This window comes from Phalacrocorax carbo, chromosome 4, assembly GCF_963921805.1.
Source record: "Phalacrocorax carbo chromosome 4, bPhaCar2.1, whole genome shotgun sequence".
NCBI classification, from domain to species: domain Eukaryota; kingdom Metazoa; phylum Chordata; class Aves; order Suliformes; family Phalacrocoracidae; genus Phalacrocorax; species Phalacrocorax carbo.
The window spans coordinates 81836532-81859266 of record NC_087516.1 but is presented as its reverse complement, the minus strand read 5'-3'; the positions used below and the strand labels follow the sequence as shown (position 1 = coordinate 81859266).

The window sequence follows — 22735 nt, the reverse complement described above, 5'->3', positions numbered from 1 at the left end:
TTTTCCCTGGAAAGGCAGGAGGGTTTCAGGAGCAGGAAATCTTATAGCCACTGGGATTTAAGCATCATTTCTTCTACAGGCAAGACTGAGCCTTGGAAGAGGGGAGGAAAAAGAATACAGAGCATTAAAAAAGTGAGGAGATGGCTGTAGAAAAAAATGTATGTTTGTCTCTGGCCTTCGGCACAGATAACTCTGTAGCATATTTATTTCCCACCGAGGGGCTTTGCTTCCCAGCCACAGGTTCTGGCAGAGCCTTTGGCAGTGCAGCTCTCTCTCCTAAGTGCTTGAACAGGAGCACGGGGAACATCTAGTGGCCAGCTGGCCAGGGCTGCGCTGGGCATTGCCAGGAAGATATTTATTTTAAACTAAAAGAGAGTGGTGCATTTAAATGAGTAAACCAGCCTTATCCTGAGATTTGCCATATCTTTTTCCACCTGTCTCTGTGTTTGTCTGCATCTCTCTGCAGAACTGTTGCTCTCTCCCCTCACAAGCACGCTTTCTTCTGCCTTTTCTTGTCCTTAGCAGCCTTCTCCCCTCTCTGTCCTTTGGGCTTGTGGGTGTTAATCCAGCAGGGTGGAAGTGACTGCGGTGGGATATGATCTGCAGCAAGCTTTAGGCTCTCCAGCAGACACTTGTTAGGGAGGGGGCTGTTACCAAATGCAGGTGCTGCCTCCTTGACTCCCAGGGTTGCTGTGCATCCCCAGCTCCTCTGCTGCATGGAGCAGGTTTGGTTTTGTTATCCCAGTGGAGATAGGAGAAATGGAGCTTGTCTTTCCCTATGCCAGCTGAGGCTGCAGCTTGCACCCTGGCAAACCCAGTTTCTCTCCATTCCTGCTTCCAGCTCTGAGCCTTGCCTTGCCACCCTTCGTGTCTTTCCTTACCTGGCACTTTCCTGTGGCTCTGCCAGGACAGCACATGTAGCTGCACAGGGAACTACAGAAAGCGATATCTCAGGGAGGGGAGCTGGGATCAGAGGGAAGGAAAGTGAAATCCTCAGGCTACACTCCCCAGTCCTCACTGTATTTGCTTTGGTCCGGGAGGAGAGACTAGCCAGGGAAAACTCCACATAAATTTTGATATCCTCATGTGATGGGTAAAAAGAACTGTGACTGGCACAAGGACTTTCCTTCCCACTGACAGAAAGATCTCTGAATATCCTTCCTTTTGAACACATCTCTGGCAGCCATGAGTCCTCTTTTGACACACGTGTATCTCAGAGCAGGTGCCGAGGTGTGCCTGCACCTGCTGAGCTACATGAGGAGGAGGCTGAAGACTTCCTGGGGCATCCTCAAACCATTTCTATTGTTGCACCCCCAATTGCCTCCACGCACAAACACATGCATCTCTTCTCTGTCTTGTCGGTTTAGTTTTCTCGCAGCAAACAAACTATCCTTGGGACAGCTGAATTTCCAGGAAGCCTGCCAGGGCATAGCCTTCATCTCCATAAAAAGAAATGAAATGAGAAAAAAAGAAAGAGATTAGATTCCCCCCAGAATGCCTCTTGTGCTTCTCTCTTCCTCCTTGGTGGCGTCGGCGCTCATTCAGCTTTCCAAGTGCTTTGGATGGGTTTGATGGGTGGGGTTGATCCTCCCTGGCTCCAGAGATGCACTGTCTTTCTGTCTGCATTTCCCTCCCACCCTTCTGTGGTAAATAACAGCCATGTGTTGCAATGTCAGGCAGTTCCTCTTTGTGAACTGGGATGACTGCAAACAGGGGATGGAGTAAGGCCCAAATATGGGTTTTCATCTGCACTTCTCAAAACTAAACATCTTGCTTCTGAGCTCACTTATAAGTTGTTGTGCCTCTCCTCTGCTGACAGTGGGTTTTGACTCTTCTCTCGCACTTCCCCAGCTCCTCAACCAGCGATCTCTCTGGCTACGAGCATGGCTATCTGAGGAGAAGTCCTGACCAGTACAGTTCTCGGGGCAGCATGGAGAGCTTGGACCACTCCTCCCCTGGCTACCACCCTTGTCACCTGTCCCCAGCCAAATCCACCAACAGCATCGACCAGCTCTCCCACCTCCACAGCAAGAGAGACTCTGCCTACAGCTCCTTCTCCACCAACTCTAGCATCCCCGAGTATCCCGCTCCTCCATTCAGCAAGGAGCACTCCTGCTCCACAGACAGCATGCAGTCCCGAGGAGGCCTGCAGGAGGGGATGAGGCAAGCTGACATCAGGTATGTCAAGACAGTCTACGACGCCCAGCGGGGGATCTCCGAAGAGTATGAGGTGAAGTCCTCCACCTTGCTTCCAAGCTGCGAGGCCCGGGCCTCGCTGGACACTTACGGCCACGGCAGACTCCACGGCTTCAGCCGGCACAACGCAGCTCCCTCCTGGGCGCAGCTGGGCCAGGGCTCCTCAGACATCAAGAGCCCGCCCCCCAAGGGACCTCCCTTGCCTCCCACTCGAAGCGACAGCTACGCAGCCATCAGGCATCATGAGAGGCCCAGCTCATGCGCTGGCCTTGATCTGAACAAGCCTGGTCGAACCCAGCCAAAAGGGACCTGGCCTCCATTCGTCAGCACACTATCCCAGGGACCACTGCTGAAAACCTCCTTTGGAGAAGGGCATCTGCACACCGTGGTGGAGAAGAGCCCGGAGAGCAGCCCCACAGTGAAGCCCAAGCAAAGCTATTCCCAGCCAGCCCAGCCAGGGCAGCCCCTGCTGCCTACTGGTGTCTACCCAGTACCTTCCCCAGAGCCTCACTACGCCCAGGTGCCCCAGCCTTCTGCAAGCAATAATGGGATGCTTTATCCAGCTCTGGCCAAAGAAAGTGGGTACTCTCCACCTCTTCCAGTCTCTTACGACAAGGCCGTAGCCAGCAGCACCCTGGGCTTTGATGAGAATGGAAACCAAAGCACTACAACCAGATCAAACATCTTCTACCAGCCCCCAGCAGCTGAGAGAAAGCCCGATGCCACAGTAAAACTTCTCCAGCAAAAGTCCCCTAGCACGGCAGGCCTGGAAGTCTGCCTGACCATGTCGAGAAAGGAGGAGTTGTTACCCCCTTACAAGGTAGCACACAGCAACCGAGAGATCTCAAGTACTGCACAGACCTCCAAACAAAGTCTTCAAGGCCCACAGCCCCAGCTGAGGGATGCCAGTGAGAGAAAAACCCATTACCAACCCAAAGAGGAGTGGACTGCTGAATCCCAGGAGGACAAAAATGGCAACACACAGATAAGCAAGAAAAACGCTGCTGCTCACCACCAGTGGGGTCACAGCAAGGCCAAGCAGTATGGCTTCTCCTCTTCGCAGAACATCCCAGAGAGCTCCAGGAGGCAAAGCAGCTCTGAGCTAAAAGAGATGCAACTAGGCGAGGGTTATTCCAACACCAAACTCTCCTTCTTGAACAGCAGTGGTAAAGAGGAGAAGGATCACAGGGGACAGGGACACAAACAGTGGAGCAATGTGGATGCACAGGCCTTTGCGAGGCAGGAGGAGGAGGGCACGAGTGTGACTCCGTTCCGTGTCGCCGAGCCAAAGTGCGAAGAGCCGCCTTCTCCACAGCACCCAGAGACCTCTGATTTTGGGAGGAGCCGGCTCAGCTCTAGCAGCACCCAAAGCTTTCCCTATAGCAAACCAGACGCCGGCAAGCCCCGCTGCTCCGTGCTGGAGAAGGTCTGCAAGTTTGAGCAGCGAGAGCAAAGCACTCACCGGCCCCAGAGTGCTGGTGTTCCCAGCTTCGGCCAGCACTATGGGCTGAGCAGGGCAAGCCAGCCCTCCAGCACGAGGTGCTCTCTGCACAGCCTGGAGGACATGCGGAACAAGCTCCACGAGCCCGGCCAGCTCCCTAGTGAGCCAGGTAGGGTCTCCAGCCCCTCCATCAGGAACGGGAAGCTGGAAGAGGCTGACTGGCGCCCCATAGAGCTGCAGATGGTGGCTTCGGTGAAGCAGGCAAGACCCAGCGAATACTACAGCCTGTGTCCTGAAAATGAGGTGCAAATAAGGTCGGCTCAGCTACCGAGGAGTAAAAGCACATTCCAGCTGGGAGGTGAGCCTGAGAAGGAGATCCTCTGGAAGGATAATGTCCAGGATGCCCATGGGTCACAGCTGGACACACCATTTAACAGGGCCTACAGGAACAGCATTAAAGATGCTCAGTCCAGGGTGCTGAGGGCCACATCCTTCCGTCGCATCAGCCCCCCATTCGGGGGCACACCCAAGAGGATGACCCAGAGGCCCGCCTCAGCCCACGTGGGCATAAGGAGCATAGCAGCATCTCCCCACACCCCGAAGGAGAGGCACAGCGTCACACCGACAGAAGGCTCCACCCTGGACTACGCCAAGACACAGCATATCTTGCGCATTGGGGGCCGAAAGCGGCTGACAGCAGAGCAGAAGAAGCGGTCTTACTCAGAGCCGGAGAAGATGAACGAGGTGGGCATCTCTGATGGGGAGCCATCGCCGTTCTCCTTCCAGAAGAAAGGCATCCATTTCATCTTCCCGGAGAATACGGTGGCTGACCGGCGTAAGATCTTCGAAAGGGACGGCAAAGCTTCTTCCACAGCTAGCCTCTCCAAGCCGGAGCTCAAACAACTCCAGCAGAACGCCCTCGCCGACTACATTGAGCGCAAAACAGGGAGACGGCCGTCCTCACAAGATGTCGGACTGCTGAGAGAGCGCTCCCACAGTTCCTTCCTACAAGCAGTTGGCCCAGACAGCCAGAGCCTTTCCTCCGCCTCCAGCATGAATTCCCTCCAGGACCAGAACCTTTACCGCCGGAGAGAGTCTGTAGAGCGGATATCTAAGACAGGGCGAATATCTTCTACCCTTCCTCCTGGGCTGATGGGCTGCTTTGACATGAGTGGAGATGAGAAGAAAGGACACCAGGACAACTCGGTCATGAGCCGACCGAAAACAGAGAGGTGCCGGGATTACAGAGCCAAAACGGAGCTCACCAAAGGCACACAGACAGACCTTCTGGGCGTGCAGGGCCAGCCTCGCTATGGGAAGCAGGAGAAGGTCTTTGAAACACCCTCCACCACCAGGAAATCTGGGAAATCGGTGTCTGTGGAAGACTTGCTCGATAGGTACGATAATCAGATGGTCCCTGTGCATACACGCTCCAGATCGTCTCCCACAGCGGATAAGAAACACCAGGTATGTGGAAACCAGGTCACACATGCAGGCAAACAAGGCTCTATGAACCAGGGAAAGCGGGGGGATGTCAGAGGACGGGCCGATGTTCAGTCATGGCAATTACTTCGTTGGTTAGAGAGAGAGGTCAAATGCATGGTGAGATGGAGACAGTTGACTGTGTTTAAATCACCAGGATGCTGTTTTAAATGCTTGCTGGTAGGGTACTGCTTCTGTTCAGCCCTCTTACTGCTGGGGCTACTTCAGGGGTTTCAGAGATGCTGGGATTTCAGCACATATGCTGGTAGCATGCGTGTGTTCTTGCTGCTCCTGACATCCCATCTGGGGTGTCCTGTTCTTACCTGCCAGCATTACCGGAGAAGCACAATCACCTTTCTGGTGGGGTCTATCGTTAAGGTGGTGATACTCTGTTGCTGCTGTTCTGCCTTAGCCACTTTCCTGGTACAAAGTAGAGCAGATTAAAAGCTGCTTGAAATTGCCCTGGCTCCCACTGTGCCTGACAGTGCTGGGAAATGCTCGGCGGAGGCACTGCCAAGTAACCGTTCTGTTTTGCCTCCAGCCCTGGAGGGAAACATTGCAGAGAAAACTTAGCGGAGACCCTGGCCGCTCGTTCCATGTCCCCTGCTTCGTGGTTGGGAACATTGCATTGATGTCACAAATGGGGAATTTGACTGACTCTGATGCTGGTAAATAGTAGAAACAGGCTAAATTCTTAAAGAATGACAGCCCAGGCCAGCTCTTCAGCTGGCCAAAATCTGTTCACACCTATTTAGGTAACTGCAACCAGTTGAGCTGCACAGATCTGCAGCAGTGGTGGGTCTGCTGCCCCATCCCCGTTTCCACGCCAGGAGAGGGAGGAAACAACCAAAATGTATGGACAGGCTCCTCGCTCCAAATAGTCTGAGTGTTCGGACAGTCTCACATATTTACGGGGCAGCTGAGATCCAGGACATCTCCTTCTGCTTTTGCACTTGCTGCTGGCCCAGAACAGATTATCTAGGTGCCATGAAGTGGTACTGAGTCAAGTAACGTAAAGGAGGCTCTGGGCAGCGTCTCGGAAGCAGGCCAAACCAAGGTGCAGGGGAAGGAGCCATCCTCCCAAACTCATTGTGTGCTTCATTCTAAATGTCCTCCCTCGACAGACCTCAGATCCCATGCTACATTTCAAAATAGAATTTAAAAAGCAGCTTGTGCATATCAAGTGACTGGAATGCATTTCCATACCAGTGCTATCTCATCCCGCCATCAGTATTTTTCCACATCAGCGAGGCATCAGGGTCACCTGTGCAATTTTGTCACACTTGCGGATCACAAAGCCTTGCATTCAGGAGGACAGTCCTTAAGAAAGTTAGGGCGAAGGCCAAGCTACAGCTCTTCCTCTGCTTCCCAGAACAGTCAGAGCAGCAACAAAAACAGGCATCCAGAAAGAGAAAAATCACTAAAATGTACTTTTAAATGACAGGTCAGACAACGAGCAACCCTAGCTCATTTTTACCCAGGCCCCTCTCTTGGGCAGGGGACATATAGGGTAGTTCTTAAGACCTTTATTTCCCCCGTTGGCTCATTTTTATTCTTGCATACATTCATCAGCCAAGCCAGAGTTTCTGCCTGTTGGAAGCTAACTCGAGGAAGACGATGAACAGCAGTGCAGACCTGCTCGCAGGGTCGTAGTTCAAGTGTAGAAGAGGGGAGAGCCCTTACCGCTGTTGCCCAGCGTGATTTAGCTGTATCCACTTCTGGAATGAGGATTTAGTCCCATAGGCAGCAAGGCCCTTGTGAAAATCCTGTTCTTAAATCCTAATGCAAGAAAGCATGTTTGACTTCAAATATATACACCAATCCATAAGTGTCTGTTTGAAAGGGAAGTATACGTTTAAGTGCTCTCTTAATTAGGTTTGTTTCTGATCTGCCTCCAATATAAAACCACAGCTATAAAAGTAGGGGACAAAGCCAAAGCAACAGGGTGATTTTTTGTTTGGGGTTTTGATTTTTTTTTTTTTGCCTTTTCAGACTTTTTGTGGGAAATATTTCCAGTTTAGCAGCAGACTTCTGTGCCTCGCTGTATGTTTTTCAGGGCATTGTGTACAGCGTCTAATGTTCCTTTCAGGCTGCATATAAATCACATTGCGATGTCACTGTAGGGACTTGTTTAAAGATATAAAGAAATTGATAGCCATGTGGAATTATTAGCTCTCAGGCTTGAGAATGCATTCTCAGCCTTCCTTCCTCTCTGCTTTTTTAGTCTGTCTCAGCTGCGTATTTCCCAGCTCCTAAACTCCTAAATCAAGATCTGCGCTTACCCTCCCTCTGCAGCAACACTGACCAAAAAAGTCAATTACTAAGGGTATGGGGAAGGGGGGCACTGAAATGCTCTCTGCTGGAAAGATCGTACGGGAGAAAATACCAACCTCTTCAAAAGCAGGCTTAGCATTTGCTTTCAAGTCTCATAATGATCTGGTGTCCTATGGTGGGAGAGAGTCAGATTCACAAATGTATTTCAGCTGCAAAATTTCTCTGGTTTTAGCTGACGTAAATACCTAAAAAGGAGATACTTCCTGTGCTTTGGTTTTCAAAAGAACCAAGTGCTGGATTTTATGATGTTTTTCAGCACCTCTGCCTGTGGCTGGAGTTTCCAACCTTTGTGGCGTTCAGCAGCCCTGCAGCCTTTTAGCCTTGTTCTGCTACTGGGCTTGGGCGCAGATTGTTCACTGTTTAGCTTCACAGGTTGAGGCTGCTTCAGTGATGTCTCAGCTTCTTGCTTGCACGTTAAACAGAGGTGAACACCCAGGTCCCACTGATGCTGATTAGCATGTTTTTAGAAGAGGCAAGGACTTGCTGAGGGATTTCAAAAAAACATTTCTCTGAATGAGTCTGCCTGTTGGTCCACAATCCATCCTGAAAAAGGCAGACAGGTCCTCTAAGTAGGGGTAGGATGCTGGAGGGTGGTATGCCACGCTAGAGTTTTCCTCCCATCTTTATATGGCACATGCTGTGCTCTCTTCTTACTAGGAAACATTGGTGCTTTGTTATTTTGTTTTGCTTTCTGCTCACTGCTAATACTGCCTTTGCACTCCAGGACCTGCTGAGAAGGGAGAGCAGTGAATTTGGCCCCATGGTGAGAGATCCTTTCTATGTGGTCAGCGCAGGAGCCAGGTAGGTATATGTTAATGTCCCCTTTGCCGCTGCAGGATCGGCTCTCGCCATCCTGCTGCCAGCAGCAGTTGTCATACATTGTCTATGTGAACGGATGGATCGTGACAAGCTAGAGACAACATCTGCACGGACACATTTCTGGGTGTGCTGTGCCCAGCAGAGTTAGGAGGAGAAACTTACTGTGAGCTTTTTTTTTTCACTGTAGACATTAATTCACTATCAAGTCCTTCTCATGTCATCTTGGAGCATGTTTCTGCAGCAAATTTCCAATTACATACTTTCCAAAATGTGTTTGATCTGCTGTTAAGACTCACATCCAGATGCTATAATAACTGAAGAATTCTGAAGGAAAAAATACCTTCATGTCCCACTCTGTCTGGTTTTCTCCAGCCCAGGGTGCTGCCTCCCCCAAAACCCAGTGAACATCTGTGTAGACTAAAACCGGGAGGTTTCATTTATCTTGCTGAACTGGGAGCTTGTGTTTAGGCTGCTTTCCTTTGTGCAGGCAGGATATTTTGCTCAGCAACAGGGGCGAGAGAAATGTTTTTAAAAATAGAAAAGTGTAATCATAAAACTCATAATATTAGGACTTATGTAACTATCCACTTAGCAGTGCATTTTTTTGACGTTAGCTAGAAGTGAAGTTGATCTTGCTGTATTTACATTTAAATAATTAGTAGATGCTTGCCCTAAGCTCTGAGTGCCCGAACAGCTAACTCATATTACAGTAAAAACCATCAAGAGGAACTAGAAGAATTATTCACAGAGAAGCTGTGTTTCTCACAAAGTTGCAGTAAATGTCATCCCACTCTGTTGCCGCGGTGGGAGTTAACACTGCTGTCTCCAAAGGTTTCACCATGCAGCTCTGGGTCAGGGAGTGACAGCTAGAAGTAGAGGAAGGCTCCTAGCTGCATCTTCCGTCTGACTGGCTGGCCATTTTTGCCCCTAAGACAACACAAATGTTGTTTTAGAGGGACTCAGTCTGCCTTCAGGCACATCCTTTTAATGATTATTTAAAACACACCCGTTTATTTTGATTTGGAATAACTTCTTCCATTTTTTTCCTAAGAGAACAATACAGCTGGTTTAATTCATCCTGCCTCCCCCTTTCTTCTAGAGACGGTATTTCATCACTCTTCTCAATAACTACTTGCTGCTTCCTTTTTCTTCCCCTCCAACCTATTTTCCAAGTAACGGGATTGAACACCCAGACTGAAAACAAGTTTATTGGGGCACGAATGTAGGTTTCTCATTTTCATGCTTCACTGCACAAAGATTATTGGTATTAACTTAACAGTTTTATGATGTTTCTGCTGCGTAGGCATCCTGCCTGCTCTGCGAGCACATTTATTCTGGGAGATATGGTGTGGCTTTCCCTTCTTGATCAGAACTGGATTTCCCAAAAGATAGAACGAAAGGATGGGAGAAGACAGGAGAAAGCCCTTGGTTCTGAGGACGCAGGGTCTCACTACAAAGGCTGCAAATCACTCCCTACGAGCCTCAGCTGCTGAGTGATTTTTCTTATGTTACTGCACCTGAAATGACCTGAAGGAGGATGGGCATGAGTTTTGGAAGCCACGGGGCTCTGATCATGCACTGCTGAAGCTAGTAGAAGTTTTACATTTAACTCTCAGTGAGATTGAGATCTGAATCCTCTGCAGACTGAAAGGGACAGGTAGAGCAGGACCTTACTCATGTCCCAACAATTCACAGAAGCGAGTTCCACTATTAGAATGCTGTTGAACATTCCCCTGCCCCAGGGTGAGTACTTCACAGTCTGGGTCATATGGGATTATTGTAGCATCTTTAGTCCATCCCTTAAGAGACAGAGTCTTTGTCTGCCCTGTGACTGCTAGCCCAAAAGAGCTGTTTTTCTAGCCAGTCCTCTCACATCTAACAATCACCATCCTATCGCTGTCTGCAGCACACTCCTTGCATAGGCCCTTCAGGGAAGGCAATAACAGGCAGCAAGAATTATGCTTCTAGGTTTCCTTGGGACACAGCTGCTTAATGTGCTGGAGGGGAGACAGGACCATCCCAACCACCTCTCTAGCTCAAGAGGGAAACTGTCAAATGGTGAAATTATGGAAGCCCTGGTCCGCAATCGCTTGGTCCAGTCACATGTGCTCTGTGACTCACACTCCGTGCTCTTACGCTGCTCCCCAGGCGTCATACAATAGCTGTCTCGTAAGCACTGTTGGGAAGGGTTGTTGCTTCCACAGTAGGAGAGATCTTTCAATTAGAGAATTATCATCTGGCGCTTCCAACAAACACTGAGCATCTGAAAAAAATACACTTTGCTACTGTCCAGGAACCACAGACAATACCAAGAGCAGGCTGTCTGGGACATTTCCCTACCCCCAGGCAAAGGTTGCCAAATTCTATTCTCAGTTACACCAGAGTAAAGCCAGAACGACCCATGTCTTTGACAGAGTTATTCTTAATTTGTACCAGTACCTCTGAGAGCAAATTTGGGGCCCGAGCCTCAAACATCACAGATCGGTAGTGTTGGATTATTTGAACAATGCATCTCAAGAACAGAAAATATATTGGCAGTAGAGCTTTATTGTATTTTATGGTTTTACGGTATGGCCTCATGTTTTTAGGCCATCTTCTCTTGCATCTTCTAGCGCTATTACTATTGTCCATTTTGTTTTCCAGCTAAACAGCCATACAGGCAAGTAGGTTTGGCTATGTATTCTGAGCAGGATCCGCACTTCAAAGGCCCAACACTGTTTCTCAAACTCACATGAGAACTTCTTACAAGACCTGGAAGGAATAATTTAATCTGCTGGCTTTGCAGCCTTAACATCCGTTTGCAGCTGAAGTGCATTGGCTTTGGGTTTTGTAACACCTGCCTAGCTGACTGGAACTGTTTTTTCTAACAGGATTCCAAGGTTGTAAGAGCTTTTTTATTATTTTTTTTCTCCGCAGTCAAAATAGTGCATTTTTTGGCCTCAGTTTGTTCTCAGAGACAGTTGAATCATTTTGATGGCACCTTTCCAAAAGGAGCAGATAGCATTATGGGAATTTTTGGCCCATAAAGCTGAAATTCTTAAAATTATCAGCAATTGAGAATGGAGTTGATGGTAGATAATGCCAAGTAATCTTTCTTACATCAGCTGCTACTAGCCCCACCTGTAACAAACAAAATTCAAAGCAAAGCTGGAAAGGAAAGCAGGCACTTAGGTTTTCCTAAAATTTTTCCTATTATGTTATCACTGTGATGCTTGCTACATGTGTGCACATGTGTGTGTGATCTAGCATACACTGCAAATGATGGGATATGGTGAGTAGGAATGGATCTGGCTCCGTGTCCCTAGTATTAGTAGACTGGATTTTACTACTAGTTTCAAAGCGCGACTGCACCTCACCTAGTCAGCAGGCACTGACCCAGGCTTCTGATATGGTTGCATAATTTGCTCACTAAGGAGGTGCACAATAGCTTTTCTTGCTCATTGGTTAATTATTAATCTTATTGTGGTCTGTCTTTTGGTTTTTAGGTCTTTCAGCAAGAAAGAAAGAAGCCAGTCAGAAAAAATGTTCCCAAGTTATTATCCCCATCCTCACCACAGCAGTGAGGTTGTCACCAGGTCCACCACACTGACCGAGAGCCACAAGCTCTCAGAACTTTCCAGGCCAGATAGCAGGACTTCTGCATTTGTCCCATCCCCAACAGAGGCAAGGAGTCACTACCCTGAGCAAAAGCAAGGCTTCAAACCTTTGTTCCTTAACCTTACTCCTTCTGGATCTGGCCGGGCCTCCCCTAATATGCCCACACAGACTCCCTCAGACTTCCAGAGTGCAGGTGATGGCCAGGCTCTGAGACAGCACCATGCCAAACGAGATGCTGTTCCCGCTGAGGGCAATGGTAACATTCAGGCGCAGCCTTTGGATGCTGTCCAGGACAGATCCCCCGAGACTCCCACGGAAGAAATGATGTGGAGAAGGAAAGCTGGGCTGCTTCACAGATCCCTCCCACCCAAAGTGGTGTGGGGTCATTCAGTCAAAGACAACAGCCACCCGAGGGCTGTGGTGTCTCCTCCAGCATCCGGACCTAAGTTCTTCCAGAGGTGGCAGTCCCTGCCGACACAGAGCAGCTCTTCTTCTGACCCAGAGATTCCTTCTCCCCAGGGGACAACCCATCTCCGGATCTCAGAGTCAGGCCTGCAGCTCACACCCTCCCCATTGCTGCAGGATGATGAAGACGACGAGGTGTTTGTTATGCCTTCCCAGCCTGGTGTCGGCGTCGTTGCTCCACCCTTCTCACCCCCACTACCATCCCGTCCTCTTCCTGAGCTGAGCTCTTGCGCTTCTGCAAACAGCACGGAGGAATTCCCACCTCCTCCCCCACCGGTGGTGCTTGAGGGGAATGGGGCAGCTGGAGACAAATCCACCAGGCTCACAGAGGAGGCCAAAGTGAGGTAAGGGAGGGCTGTAGTGCAGCGTCTCAGGCATTGTAGGGCCATATACAGTAAGATATGCGGGGCTCCAGGCAAATGTGACTGACCTCCGCAGCTCCACGTGCCGCGATCACCCACCCACAGCTGCTAGCTGAGCGGAAAGCTTGCAGAGGAGCGTGCACGTTATAATGGGAGAGGGACAGACAGACAGACTCACTGCTGCTAGGCTTTGCTGGCTGCCAAGAGCATTGTCAAATGAGGTGGCCAGGGCAGGGCACAAAGCAAGAAGGCAAAAAGCTTTGCGGCCCATCAGCAGATGCACTGACAGGTGCTTGGTAAGCAAGGCAAAGGGTGTTACAGGTGCAAAACTATCCTGGTCTCGTTCTCCCTGCAGTTACCATAGGGATTTCAGTGGGGTTGCTTCTCACTCACTCCAAGAAGACGACTTAAAATGGCTGCTGACTCCTTCCAGTTACTGGTTTTTGAGAGAGAAAAATATTAAAATCCATGCCGGTTTTTCCAAACAGTTAAGAGTTTCCCAGAATACATTTTAGACCTGGCACAAAATAATGCTGTTATGAAACAGTGACCATCTGCCAAGAAGTGACAACACAAATATGTCACAGTAACACTGTATCGTGATTTTTTCCCCAAAGGATAGGACTTTGGGCTAGGTGCCCAGCTGCTTTAACTCAGCACAGCTTCCCTTGCTCCCAAGGAGCTGCTCTGATTTCCATCCGGGAAGAATGTGGCCAGGGCTGTGGTAGTGATGGGCTTTTCCAACATGAAAAGAACAAATGAGAATAGGCTGCTCAGGATGGTACTGCCAGGTGGTGAGACTCAATGTCCCCAGCTGAAAACAAACTGGCTTGTCACCCACTAGTTCCTTCTGTGCCGGAATGACAAATGAGCAGTGTCCAGATTGTGGGGAGAATATGTTTCTGGTGCCAGCAGCTTCATACTGGGGGCTTTTCCATGTTGAAGTGATAAGTAAGAGGCAAAAGTAAGTGAGAGAGAAGGGAAACTTGCTTCACCATGTGTTTATAATGGTCCTGCGCGGTAAGTTTATCTCCATCTCACAGAATTTTTCTGTCCATAGCACCTTCAAAAGCTTTCCCAAAGCCCTGCCCGAGAGGGAGATAACAGGGTTGGGCACCAGTATCGATGAAAATAATTGGCCCCTCTCACCACCTACGTCAAAGAGGACTAGCTCTCCATCTGCTGTGGATAAGCAGCACCAGTTACCTGCTTCTTCTGAAGGGCCACCAAGTGCTGATAGACAGCCCATAACTCAACCTGAAGGCAACCAGAGAGAGCCAGCAGTCATCACCGAAGAGTCAGAAAATGGCAACGTGGACTCTGGGGCACTCAGCGCAGCACCTCCAGTTAAGACAAAGAAAAAGACCCCAGAGGATATTAAGTCAGAGGCTCTAGCAAAAGAAATTGTCCATAAAGACAAGTCTCTGGCTGATATCCTGGATCCAGATTCCAAAATGAAGACGACCATGGACTTAATGGAAGGGCTTTTCCCCAGTGGAACCAGCTTGCTGAAGGAGAACAACATGAAAAGGAAGATGACGCAGAAGAAAGCTAGCAGGACAGCAGTCAAAGATGACACGTAAGCACTTCGTGTTTGGGTGATGGGCTAATGTCGCAGCAGAATTCGCTGCTTGCTTGCTTTTAAGGACAAGCCTGTGCTGAATTTTTCTGCATCTGTATAGGTGGATGCTGGTGGGGAATGAGTTTCTCCGTTCCCAGGCATGAGGACTGGCGAGGCATTTCTGAACGCCCTTTCTCACGAGCTCGGCTATATGTGTGGCCCTTGAGCTCGCCTCTCCAGGCTGTGTAGAAAACGATGCCGAGCTCGGGCAGGAAATGAGCCACCTCTGGAGATGTTATTTGATTCTGCTATCTTAACCTTTGTAATCTGAAGCAATTCAGTCCAAAGCACAGAAACAGAGATATGAGAGTAAAATCAGGACCAAACCAGTGACGAGCAGAAAGATAATGAGGGGCCAAATCTTGGAAGGAGGGATGTGGGTGCCTACTTATTACAGGGGGGTGCTAAGACCAGCCCAAGTCCTCCAGTGTGTTTTTTTAAGATGGAGACTCACAGGTGACAGCTGGAGAACTATATAGAAATAAGTTGTAATGCACCGTGCCAGATAAGACAGTCAGTCTACCCATCACCAGCTGAGCTGTGCTGGTTTAGCTTCAGCAAGGACCTGATCCTGTATAGAGTTAACTAGTCAACATTTAAAGAGAGCAGCTGTGCTGTTCTGCGCAGTGGAGAGATGTGAAACCAGCTGACATGCACCCTCTGATGGCAGGAATCGGCCATTTCCCTCGTGGTTAATAACACTGGGAAGGTACCAAAGAGGGAGTGCTGGAAAACCATGGATCTAGGCATGGGAAAAAGCCAGGCTCAGACTGAACTCCTCCTTTTTCTCCACTGTGGTGTAGGAGAGAAGAAAAGGAAGCTCCAGTAACCCTGGTCACCTGTCCTGCTTATTACAATGTTTCAGCACCCAAAGCAGAACTGCTGAATAAAATCAAGGACTTGCCAGAAGAAGTAGGTGAGGAAGAGGAGCTGCTGGACATCAATGAGAAGAAGGTAAATTCAGCACACACCACCAATTGCTGGTTACATTCCTGAAATAATAATAAGCCCTAAAGTGTGTTTCTGTTTGATGTCAGCTTTTGGCAGTCCCAAGCTGAGGGGGGGCTGGGTGCATTTAGGCCACCTGTGAAGCTTCATTAGGGTGACCCAGATTGGATGAAGAGAGCTAATCTGAGTTACTCACTGCAAATTTGGGTACAAATCTTGCACAACCCTGAGGCGGGCCTGTATTACACCAAATGCTGAGCATACAGGTTGTAAGAAGCAGTCCCCAGACCCTGTCCTGTAGCAAGGAAGAGAGAGAGGGGTGAAGTGACTGGACCAAGGACAGCTCAGATTAGAAACAGAAACAGAGTCCAGCTAGTGATGCACCGTCTGAGTGCACGAGGTTTCACCCTAAGATTTTCCCTTTCAGTGAAGCCAATTTAGCCATTTTACCTGCTGTCTGCACGCCCTGCCTCCAAAGAAACATTGGTTACTCTTTTTCCCCCACACTTCATTGTTTCACTGACCTGCTGAAAGCCATGTGCACCTCAGCAGCTCAGTCAGCGCAACCTCGATGTGATGACTTGGGTGGGAGGCGAGCAGGACAGGAGAGGAGGAAACATTTTCCTCTCTTACTGCGGCTGCATTTCACTGGGGAATGGCCCCTGCAGTTCTTGCTGTAGGCTTGGGTGCTTCGTCTTCCATGGCTTTTGCAGGGCCTTCTAATTTGTCGCTGTGGTTGTCTCACGTTGGTTACCTGCTAATTACAGGCATGTTGTGAAGCCCATAAATCCCAGCGAGCCACAAGCAGATACTCGTCTGTCTGTGCCTCCCTTCACACACCTACTGCCTTCATGTCAAAAGAGGCTGTGCCTGCCTATAAATTTAAAACTTCCTACATGGCACTGGACAGAGTAACACAGCCTGTATCTCATGCTGTTTGTACAACAGCAGAGTTTAAACATACATAAGGATACAAATATTTGTGCAAGTCCCATAGCTGTAAATATAGTACTTTATTGTTCCTGCACTGAAATAAGGCATGGATTTAAAGAAAGGCTCCCGAGCTCAGCCTCTCTCTCAAAGTGCAGAGAAATCACATGTCTCTGGAAGAACTCCACATTTTCTCTCTGGGTCCTCATCCCCATGACAAGTGTAAAAAAGCAGAGAGAAGATGCGAGGCTGAGTGGTGTTTGCGAGTATGCAATTTGTTCTCCTGCAATTTGTTCTCCTGCAGCCCTTACTTGGAGAGCTCACCTCTTTTTCATATTGCCTTACTATTCCTGTTCTCAGCCTTTCTCTGCCAAGCAAAATCTGCTCCCTACCAAGCTTTAATACAATGGCAGCTAGAACGGCGCCCCCATCAAGGTGCTCTGCAACACAAATTACTGTTACTAAGTGAGTAGAGTAGCCCTATTTTGTGGAGCATTTGAGGTGCAGGTAGGACCCTGTCGAGTCTTTAGGAGCTGTCGTACTGTGCCACTGGAATGCGTTAGGGACACTTGCCATGCCTCTCATCTCTTACTTCTGTGGTCCTACGCACATTCTGGGTAACAAGTCTGCACAGATGGATTATGCATGTGTTGCTAATCAAAAGCATTTGCCTAAGGCCTTTGTCTGCTGCTTTAATTATCTGGCCCAAGCTATTGGTTATAGAGCACCCAGCTTCAAAGGTAATTGTGGCCCCTGCTGTGTCTGTAGCACTCGATCGATTCTTGCCCTGCCATGCCTGTAGCACTCGATTGATTCTTGGGGTGCTGTTTACTTCAAAATCAGCTGCCTGTTTATACCAACGTGAAGGGTAGGGAGTGATTGAACAAGACAAGGGTGCTGCTCCAAGGAGTCGGTGGACATGCTGCAAGCATCTGACAGGCTTGCAAGTAGATGTCCTGCCATGGAGGACAAGTCCCGGGCCTCAAAGGTTACATTTGCATGGAAAACAGAAATAGATGGGAGTGATTAGGCCCAGACAGCAAGATCTGCCTGGCATGTTTGTCCGTCGTCTGTGTGAAATAGCATTTGCATAGGCATTATCTGAGAAGTCAGCTACTCTGAGAGGTCATTTGGATAAACCAAGCTCATTTCCATTGTAAGTATGCAGAGGAGCTATATCGGTTGGCATTTGGGATTGCAGGAGAGTCACTGATTAATGACCACAGAGCAAGTGTTTCACAGACCCCGTCCAGCTTCAGAACAGAGGTACGTCACTCCCAGCAGTCCCGCAGCCTCCTGCTACAGTCAGAGGGCAGGTCTGCACCTTGGGCAAAGCTCCTGGAGCAGGGAGGAACAACTGCCAGTTCCGAGCAGCTTGGTCCTCCTGAAAAGCTGTCAAGGTTAATGCCGGACTTTGTGTCCAGCCCATACCATCCTGCTATAGAGTCTCCCCCCGGCATCATAATCATTGAAAATGGATCCTTTCTTTTGCTGCTCAGGATTTGGTCCAACAATCAACTGAAAAGGACCTTGGATCTTTCTTTTGAAGGTGGCATTAGCATTGTAGGCAGAGGGAAGGGCAAGTGTTGGTCCTTGTCTCTGTCCTACAGAGGGAAGAATCCAAGTCAAGGAAGTTCAGTCGCGCCTTTTCCTAGCAGGTGGGATTTAGTACCACCTTTGGACTCCTGTCCCCCTGAACTGTGCTGCTAACAAACAGCGTGACTTAGCAGTCACTCCAGCATAAGCCTGGTAGCTGATGTTTGTTTTAAGAGAATATTAGTTGCATTTTATTCAGTCTTTGCATATACATGGAAGCTGTAGTGCAGCCACAAAACCATACGCTCTCCAGAAGATACACGCAAAGTGTACCATCTAGTGGTGTCTTCCTAAACAGTGCTGGTAACTTCCCAGCTGTGAAACCAGCCTTTGAAACCCCACTCTGACAGGCCACCCCTGGGGATAAGGGCCAATTCAGAGCAACCCCCAGCCTGACCTGGGTTTGAAGAACCTTTCTCCTTCTAAGTAGACCACCTTCCTACTTGAAATTATGGTCAATTTTGATGGAAAGATGACTGTGTTAGTAAACTTTGAGAGAATTTTTTCAGGCAACCTTGTGATTTACTTCTATTTCATCCTGCAGTGTTCGTATGCAGAGCACATTAACATACATATAATGGTGCCTCAGCAGCGCATAAATTGCAGCGACTGAAAATACCCAACCCTTGTATGAAGAGCTTTCCTAGCTCTCTGTGCTCTCAGTTCTGAGTAAATGGAAGCAAGAATTGCAAGCCCCAGGCCACAGACTTCTGCATTTGCATATGTCTTTCCTATAAACCCTAACAGAAATTAGGATCTCCAGCACATGTGCAGCACTGCTTTTTCTGGAGTAACCAAACCCTGGGGGCCTCCTTTTCTTCAGCAGTGAAGAAAGAGTTGCCAGCATTTTCACAAAATGGGTGTGTGCTCTCCACGTCTTTGCTCAGTCATTAGGTAAATTTAGAGCATCTTTGGTGTAAATGCCTTCTTGATGCCTCTCTGTGCGAGGCAGTGCCTGCACAGGCAGTAAGTTTCAGCCACAGTTGAATTTGAGGCTTGCACCTCAACACTAAGGCAGCCGAGTAAGGAGCAGTCAGTAGTTTCAGGGTACTATAGGAGAGGGAAATATATGGCAATTCCTTCTTTCTTGCTAAGCCATGTGTAACTAGCAAGCATCAGCTCAGCCTCCTGTCGTGCCATTTATACAGCTTAAATTCATTTTTTCTGCCAGTTGTTTCGTATAGTTCTGGGTCATAAAAAAACATAACACCCAAACAAGAAATTTCAGGCTGGGGCAGGGAGTGGGGAATATGTGGGAGATGTGGCTGTAGCTCTTTTCACATAGAGACTTGAAAGAACCTACATCTTTCAGATGTAGGTAGCTGGGTGTCAGAATATGGTACACCAAATCAGATGTCTCTTTCACAAATGTTCGTTGGTGGTAGAACAAATACATCTTCATGCCATCTGATCGGGTATTCAGATTATCACCTAGATGTGGAATTTCAGAGTTGTCTCTGTTTCCTCCTTAATGACTTCTTTGTCAGCTGTTGAACACTTGACCCTACTCGTCAGGAACCAGAGCCATATCTTCTTGTCGTCATCCATATGACCAGGATGACCGGGATGATCATGGTAATGACCGATGTGGCAATGTGTTTCCCTTCTGACAGGCTGAGCTCATCGGGAGTTTGACTCACAAACTGGAAATCCTGAAGGAAGCCAAGGAAGGCCTGCTTGTAGACATTAAGATGAATAATGCTCTTGGAGAGGAGGTGGAGCTGTTGATCAGCAAGCTATGCAAACCTAACGAGTTTGACAAGTACAAGATGTTCATTGGCGATTTGGATAAGGTGGTGAACCTCTTGCTCTCCCTCTCGGGACGCCTGGCCCGTGTAGAGAACGTTCTGAGTAGTCTAGGGGAAAATGCCAACAGTGAAGAGCGGGTACGTATCTGCACAACTGTAGTGTCTTAGATTTTTGGGGGGATGTAGGACAGCAATAATCAGAAGAATGTGCTTGTGTAGGCTAGGACCTCCAAAGCCTCACAGGAAGGCAGGCGTGTGTCTTAGTGTTTATGTATAAGCAGTAGCAAACACGGTTCTACCCCTGCGAATTTTGGTCCCAGTTTGTATAAAAGTCTCAGATTCTGCAGCTTTTGTCTCAAAACAGAGCGGCCATGTTTGGGAGAGCATGTCTGTGACCCGCAGCTGAAGGAAAGGCTGTACGGCGTTGTGTGTCGTGGAACAACCCACTGCCTTTTGCCTCGGTTGAAGCCACTTTTTAACATTCTTTGGGTGGTTGTGAGAGGCAAAGCCAGATATTCCTGGCAGTTGTTGCTTTCAAGCCAGTTTTACTGACTCGTTTGGAGTGCTTTCTGCCCCACATTGACTAGAACGTTCAGTCTGATTCAGTGGGATTCACATTCAATCCGCAATGAGTTCACCCTCCTCCCCCAGGCTTTCGATTGCATGTCTGGGAGTTTAGCAGCCATCCCGCCTCCCCCAGAGGTGGCAAACGTGGTGTCGGGGGGGAAGGAGAGGGGGGGATCAGTGAGTTTGGTGCTGCTGATTCTGAAGCACTCTCTCTGGTGCGTGCAGAGTTCGCTGAACGAGAAGAGGAAACTGCTGGCTGGCCAGCATGAAGATGCCCGGGAACTGAAGGAAAACCTTGACCGTCGAGAACGGGTGGTCTTGGAGATCTTGGGCAACTACCTCTCTGAGGAACAGCTCCAGGACTACCAGCACTTTGTAAAGATGAAGTCCGCCCTCCTCATAGAGCAGCGAGAGCTAGACGATAAAATCAAACTGGGTCAGGAACAGCTCAAGTGCCTGATGGAAAGCCTCCCCACAGACTTCACGCCCAGGGATGCAACAGCAGCAGCTGCCCTCGCTGCAGCACTTGCTACCTCTGCTGGGGTCAGTGGTAAAACACCTCCAGCAGTGTCTTCCTCACTCTAACCTTTCCCAAGTGGACCTGGGATACAGTCCTCCTGCTCGAGTCTATTTAATCCAAGTACTTGGCAGATGGTTCTCTACAAAGACAATGAACAGAGACAGGTTTAAAACAAGATTTTAATGAAGGAAAAAGATAGCAATAATAAAGGTTTTATTTTCCTTTCCTTCCACTTCTGCTTCCTGGGAACTTAAATCAATGTGGGGGGAAATCTCCTCCTGCCAGAGATGAGGAAGAATCTCACGAGAATTAAACACATTATGTTTAATAAAATACATGACCTCCTCTCTTCCCTCCATTTCCTGCCTAGCCCAGCACCTCATTAAGTAATGAAGGATCTAAAAGAATGAAGCCTTAAAAATAAAACCAACCCATTCTACTGAACATTCTTGATATTTATATTTTTTAAAGAACAAGACAGATTGTGTAAGTTTTTGTACATACTCTTAATCAGTTACTTGATTCTACTTTGTTCTGTATGTAGAAAAGACATTTAATTTTGTATTCTGTGAAAACGTTAACAAAAAGAGGGAACCCCAAAGATAGTCACGCATTAGCTTGGAACATCTCTTCGTGGTTTTGTTGCTGTTGTTGTTGTTTTTTAATATAATAAAGGGCTACCAGAAGAAGCTCCAATCTGTTTCAACACATGCTAAATATACCATTAAGTGGCCTTGTGAAGGAGATTTTGATCAGGAAAATACAATCTGTCCTCTTCTGGATCGTGTGCTCCACTGAGTCTGGAGTTTAAACACGCTTTTATGAGGACCTGCATCTCAGGAGGCCAAGTCAGCATGAAGTAACGAACTCAGGTCTGGACTCACTGCAGGAGCGTGGGGGAAGCCTGTCTTTGTTTTGAATAATCTAATTCATGATCTGTGTTACTGTAGCAGCCTGAATGCATTTCTGTGAGATGTGAGAGGGATCTCCAATGGCGTTATTTATAGGCCTGTTTTTGTGAAGGGATGATGTACACTAGGAATTTTTTCATACAGCAATACCTCATTTGTCTGAACCCGCTTCATCAGAAATTATTTTACAAGCTAGAGGAGGCATTAACCAGAAATCCGATATTCTCCTCCTACCCACAGAAACCATGCACATGTAGTGATAATGTTGAGCACCCTGGTTAGATGGACAGGACCCTACCGTAAAGACTATCGGCTTATTTCCTAGTCAGGGCAACTTGGAGTAACTAAATTTGCTTGACTGAACTTCACCATATCAACTTACCTTGCTGGAGGATTGCTGCCAGTTTGCAGTCAGCAAAGCAGACCAGGGCAGACTCCCTCTTTCTGTATGGAATGTGCTTTCCTCCCTAACAAGCCGCATCACCGTCTAAACGAAATGGCTAGAAGCTACATGAACACATTACCAACCGCAGCTGATGAGCCAGATTCGGGTCATCTCTCTTCTAACCTTGCAGAGATTTCCTGCTGTAGCAGCAATTCAAGCTCCTCCTTTCTCCAGGGTGTTGCATTGTTCATCCCATCCTATCTTGCCACGAGAACCAGAGCAGAGATTTTAGTCATGTAGTTTTTAAGTCCATTTGTTTTGAATTTCAACTCTAGCACGTGACTGAAAACTACAACATTCGTTGCTTTCTGTGCTGGTTTTAAAGCCCCCCCTTTTTTGAATAGCTCGCATCATAGCTCTTCCACGGGCGGCTTGGCAGACTAAAGAAAATGCCAATGCACTTCTGTCATATCAAGCATCAATTCTCCAATACCCAAAAGAAAATCTACCTGGTTGTGTAATGCTTTTTGAAGCAGCAAGCCAATTACTTGTGATGACAGCAAACATACCCTTTTCATGGCTTCTGAGCTTGAATGCTGCACAGGCTCGCACAGTATTTCATGAGAACCCTAAGCAGGGGATCTGATTTTTATGCCTTAATAGCTGAATCTAAAACAAAATTGGAAGGAGAAGTATTTTGGGGGTCACTCAAGAAAAATTATTTGTTTGAGTGGAGTTTCAGTAAAACAGTGGGGGGAGCTGTTTCAGGCCAATCAAAACATTTCATTGGTCCTAAAAAAAAATATCCTACAC

At 48.2% G+C, this 22735-nt stretch overlaps 1 protein-coding gene across 3 annotated transcripts in view; it reads left to right on the top strand.

Annotated features, from left to right (window-relative positions):
- The window catches only part of SHROOM3 (shroom family member 3), a 105642-nt gene extending 84320 nt beyond the window's left edge, over positions 1-21322 (top strand). For all 3 annotated transcript variants that reach the window (XM_064450687.1, XM_064450686.1, XM_064450688.1), the window contains exons 4-10: positions 1852-5104; positions 8178-8254; positions 11758-12678; positions 13757-14275; positions 15121-15271; positions 19405-19677; positions 20332-21322. In XM_064450687.1, coding sequence (XP_064306757.1) covers positions 1852-5104; positions 8178-8254; positions 11758-12678; positions 13757-14275; positions 15121-15271; positions 19405-19677; positions 20332-20691 — 5554 coding nt within the window. In that variant the 3' untranslated portion in view covers positions 20692-21322. The remainder of the gene's footprint in view (positions 1-1851; positions 5105-8177; positions 8255-11757; positions 12679-13756; positions 14276-15120; positions 15272-19404; positions 19678-20331) is intronic.
- The last annotated feature ends 1413 nt before the right edge of the window (positions 21323-22735 follow it).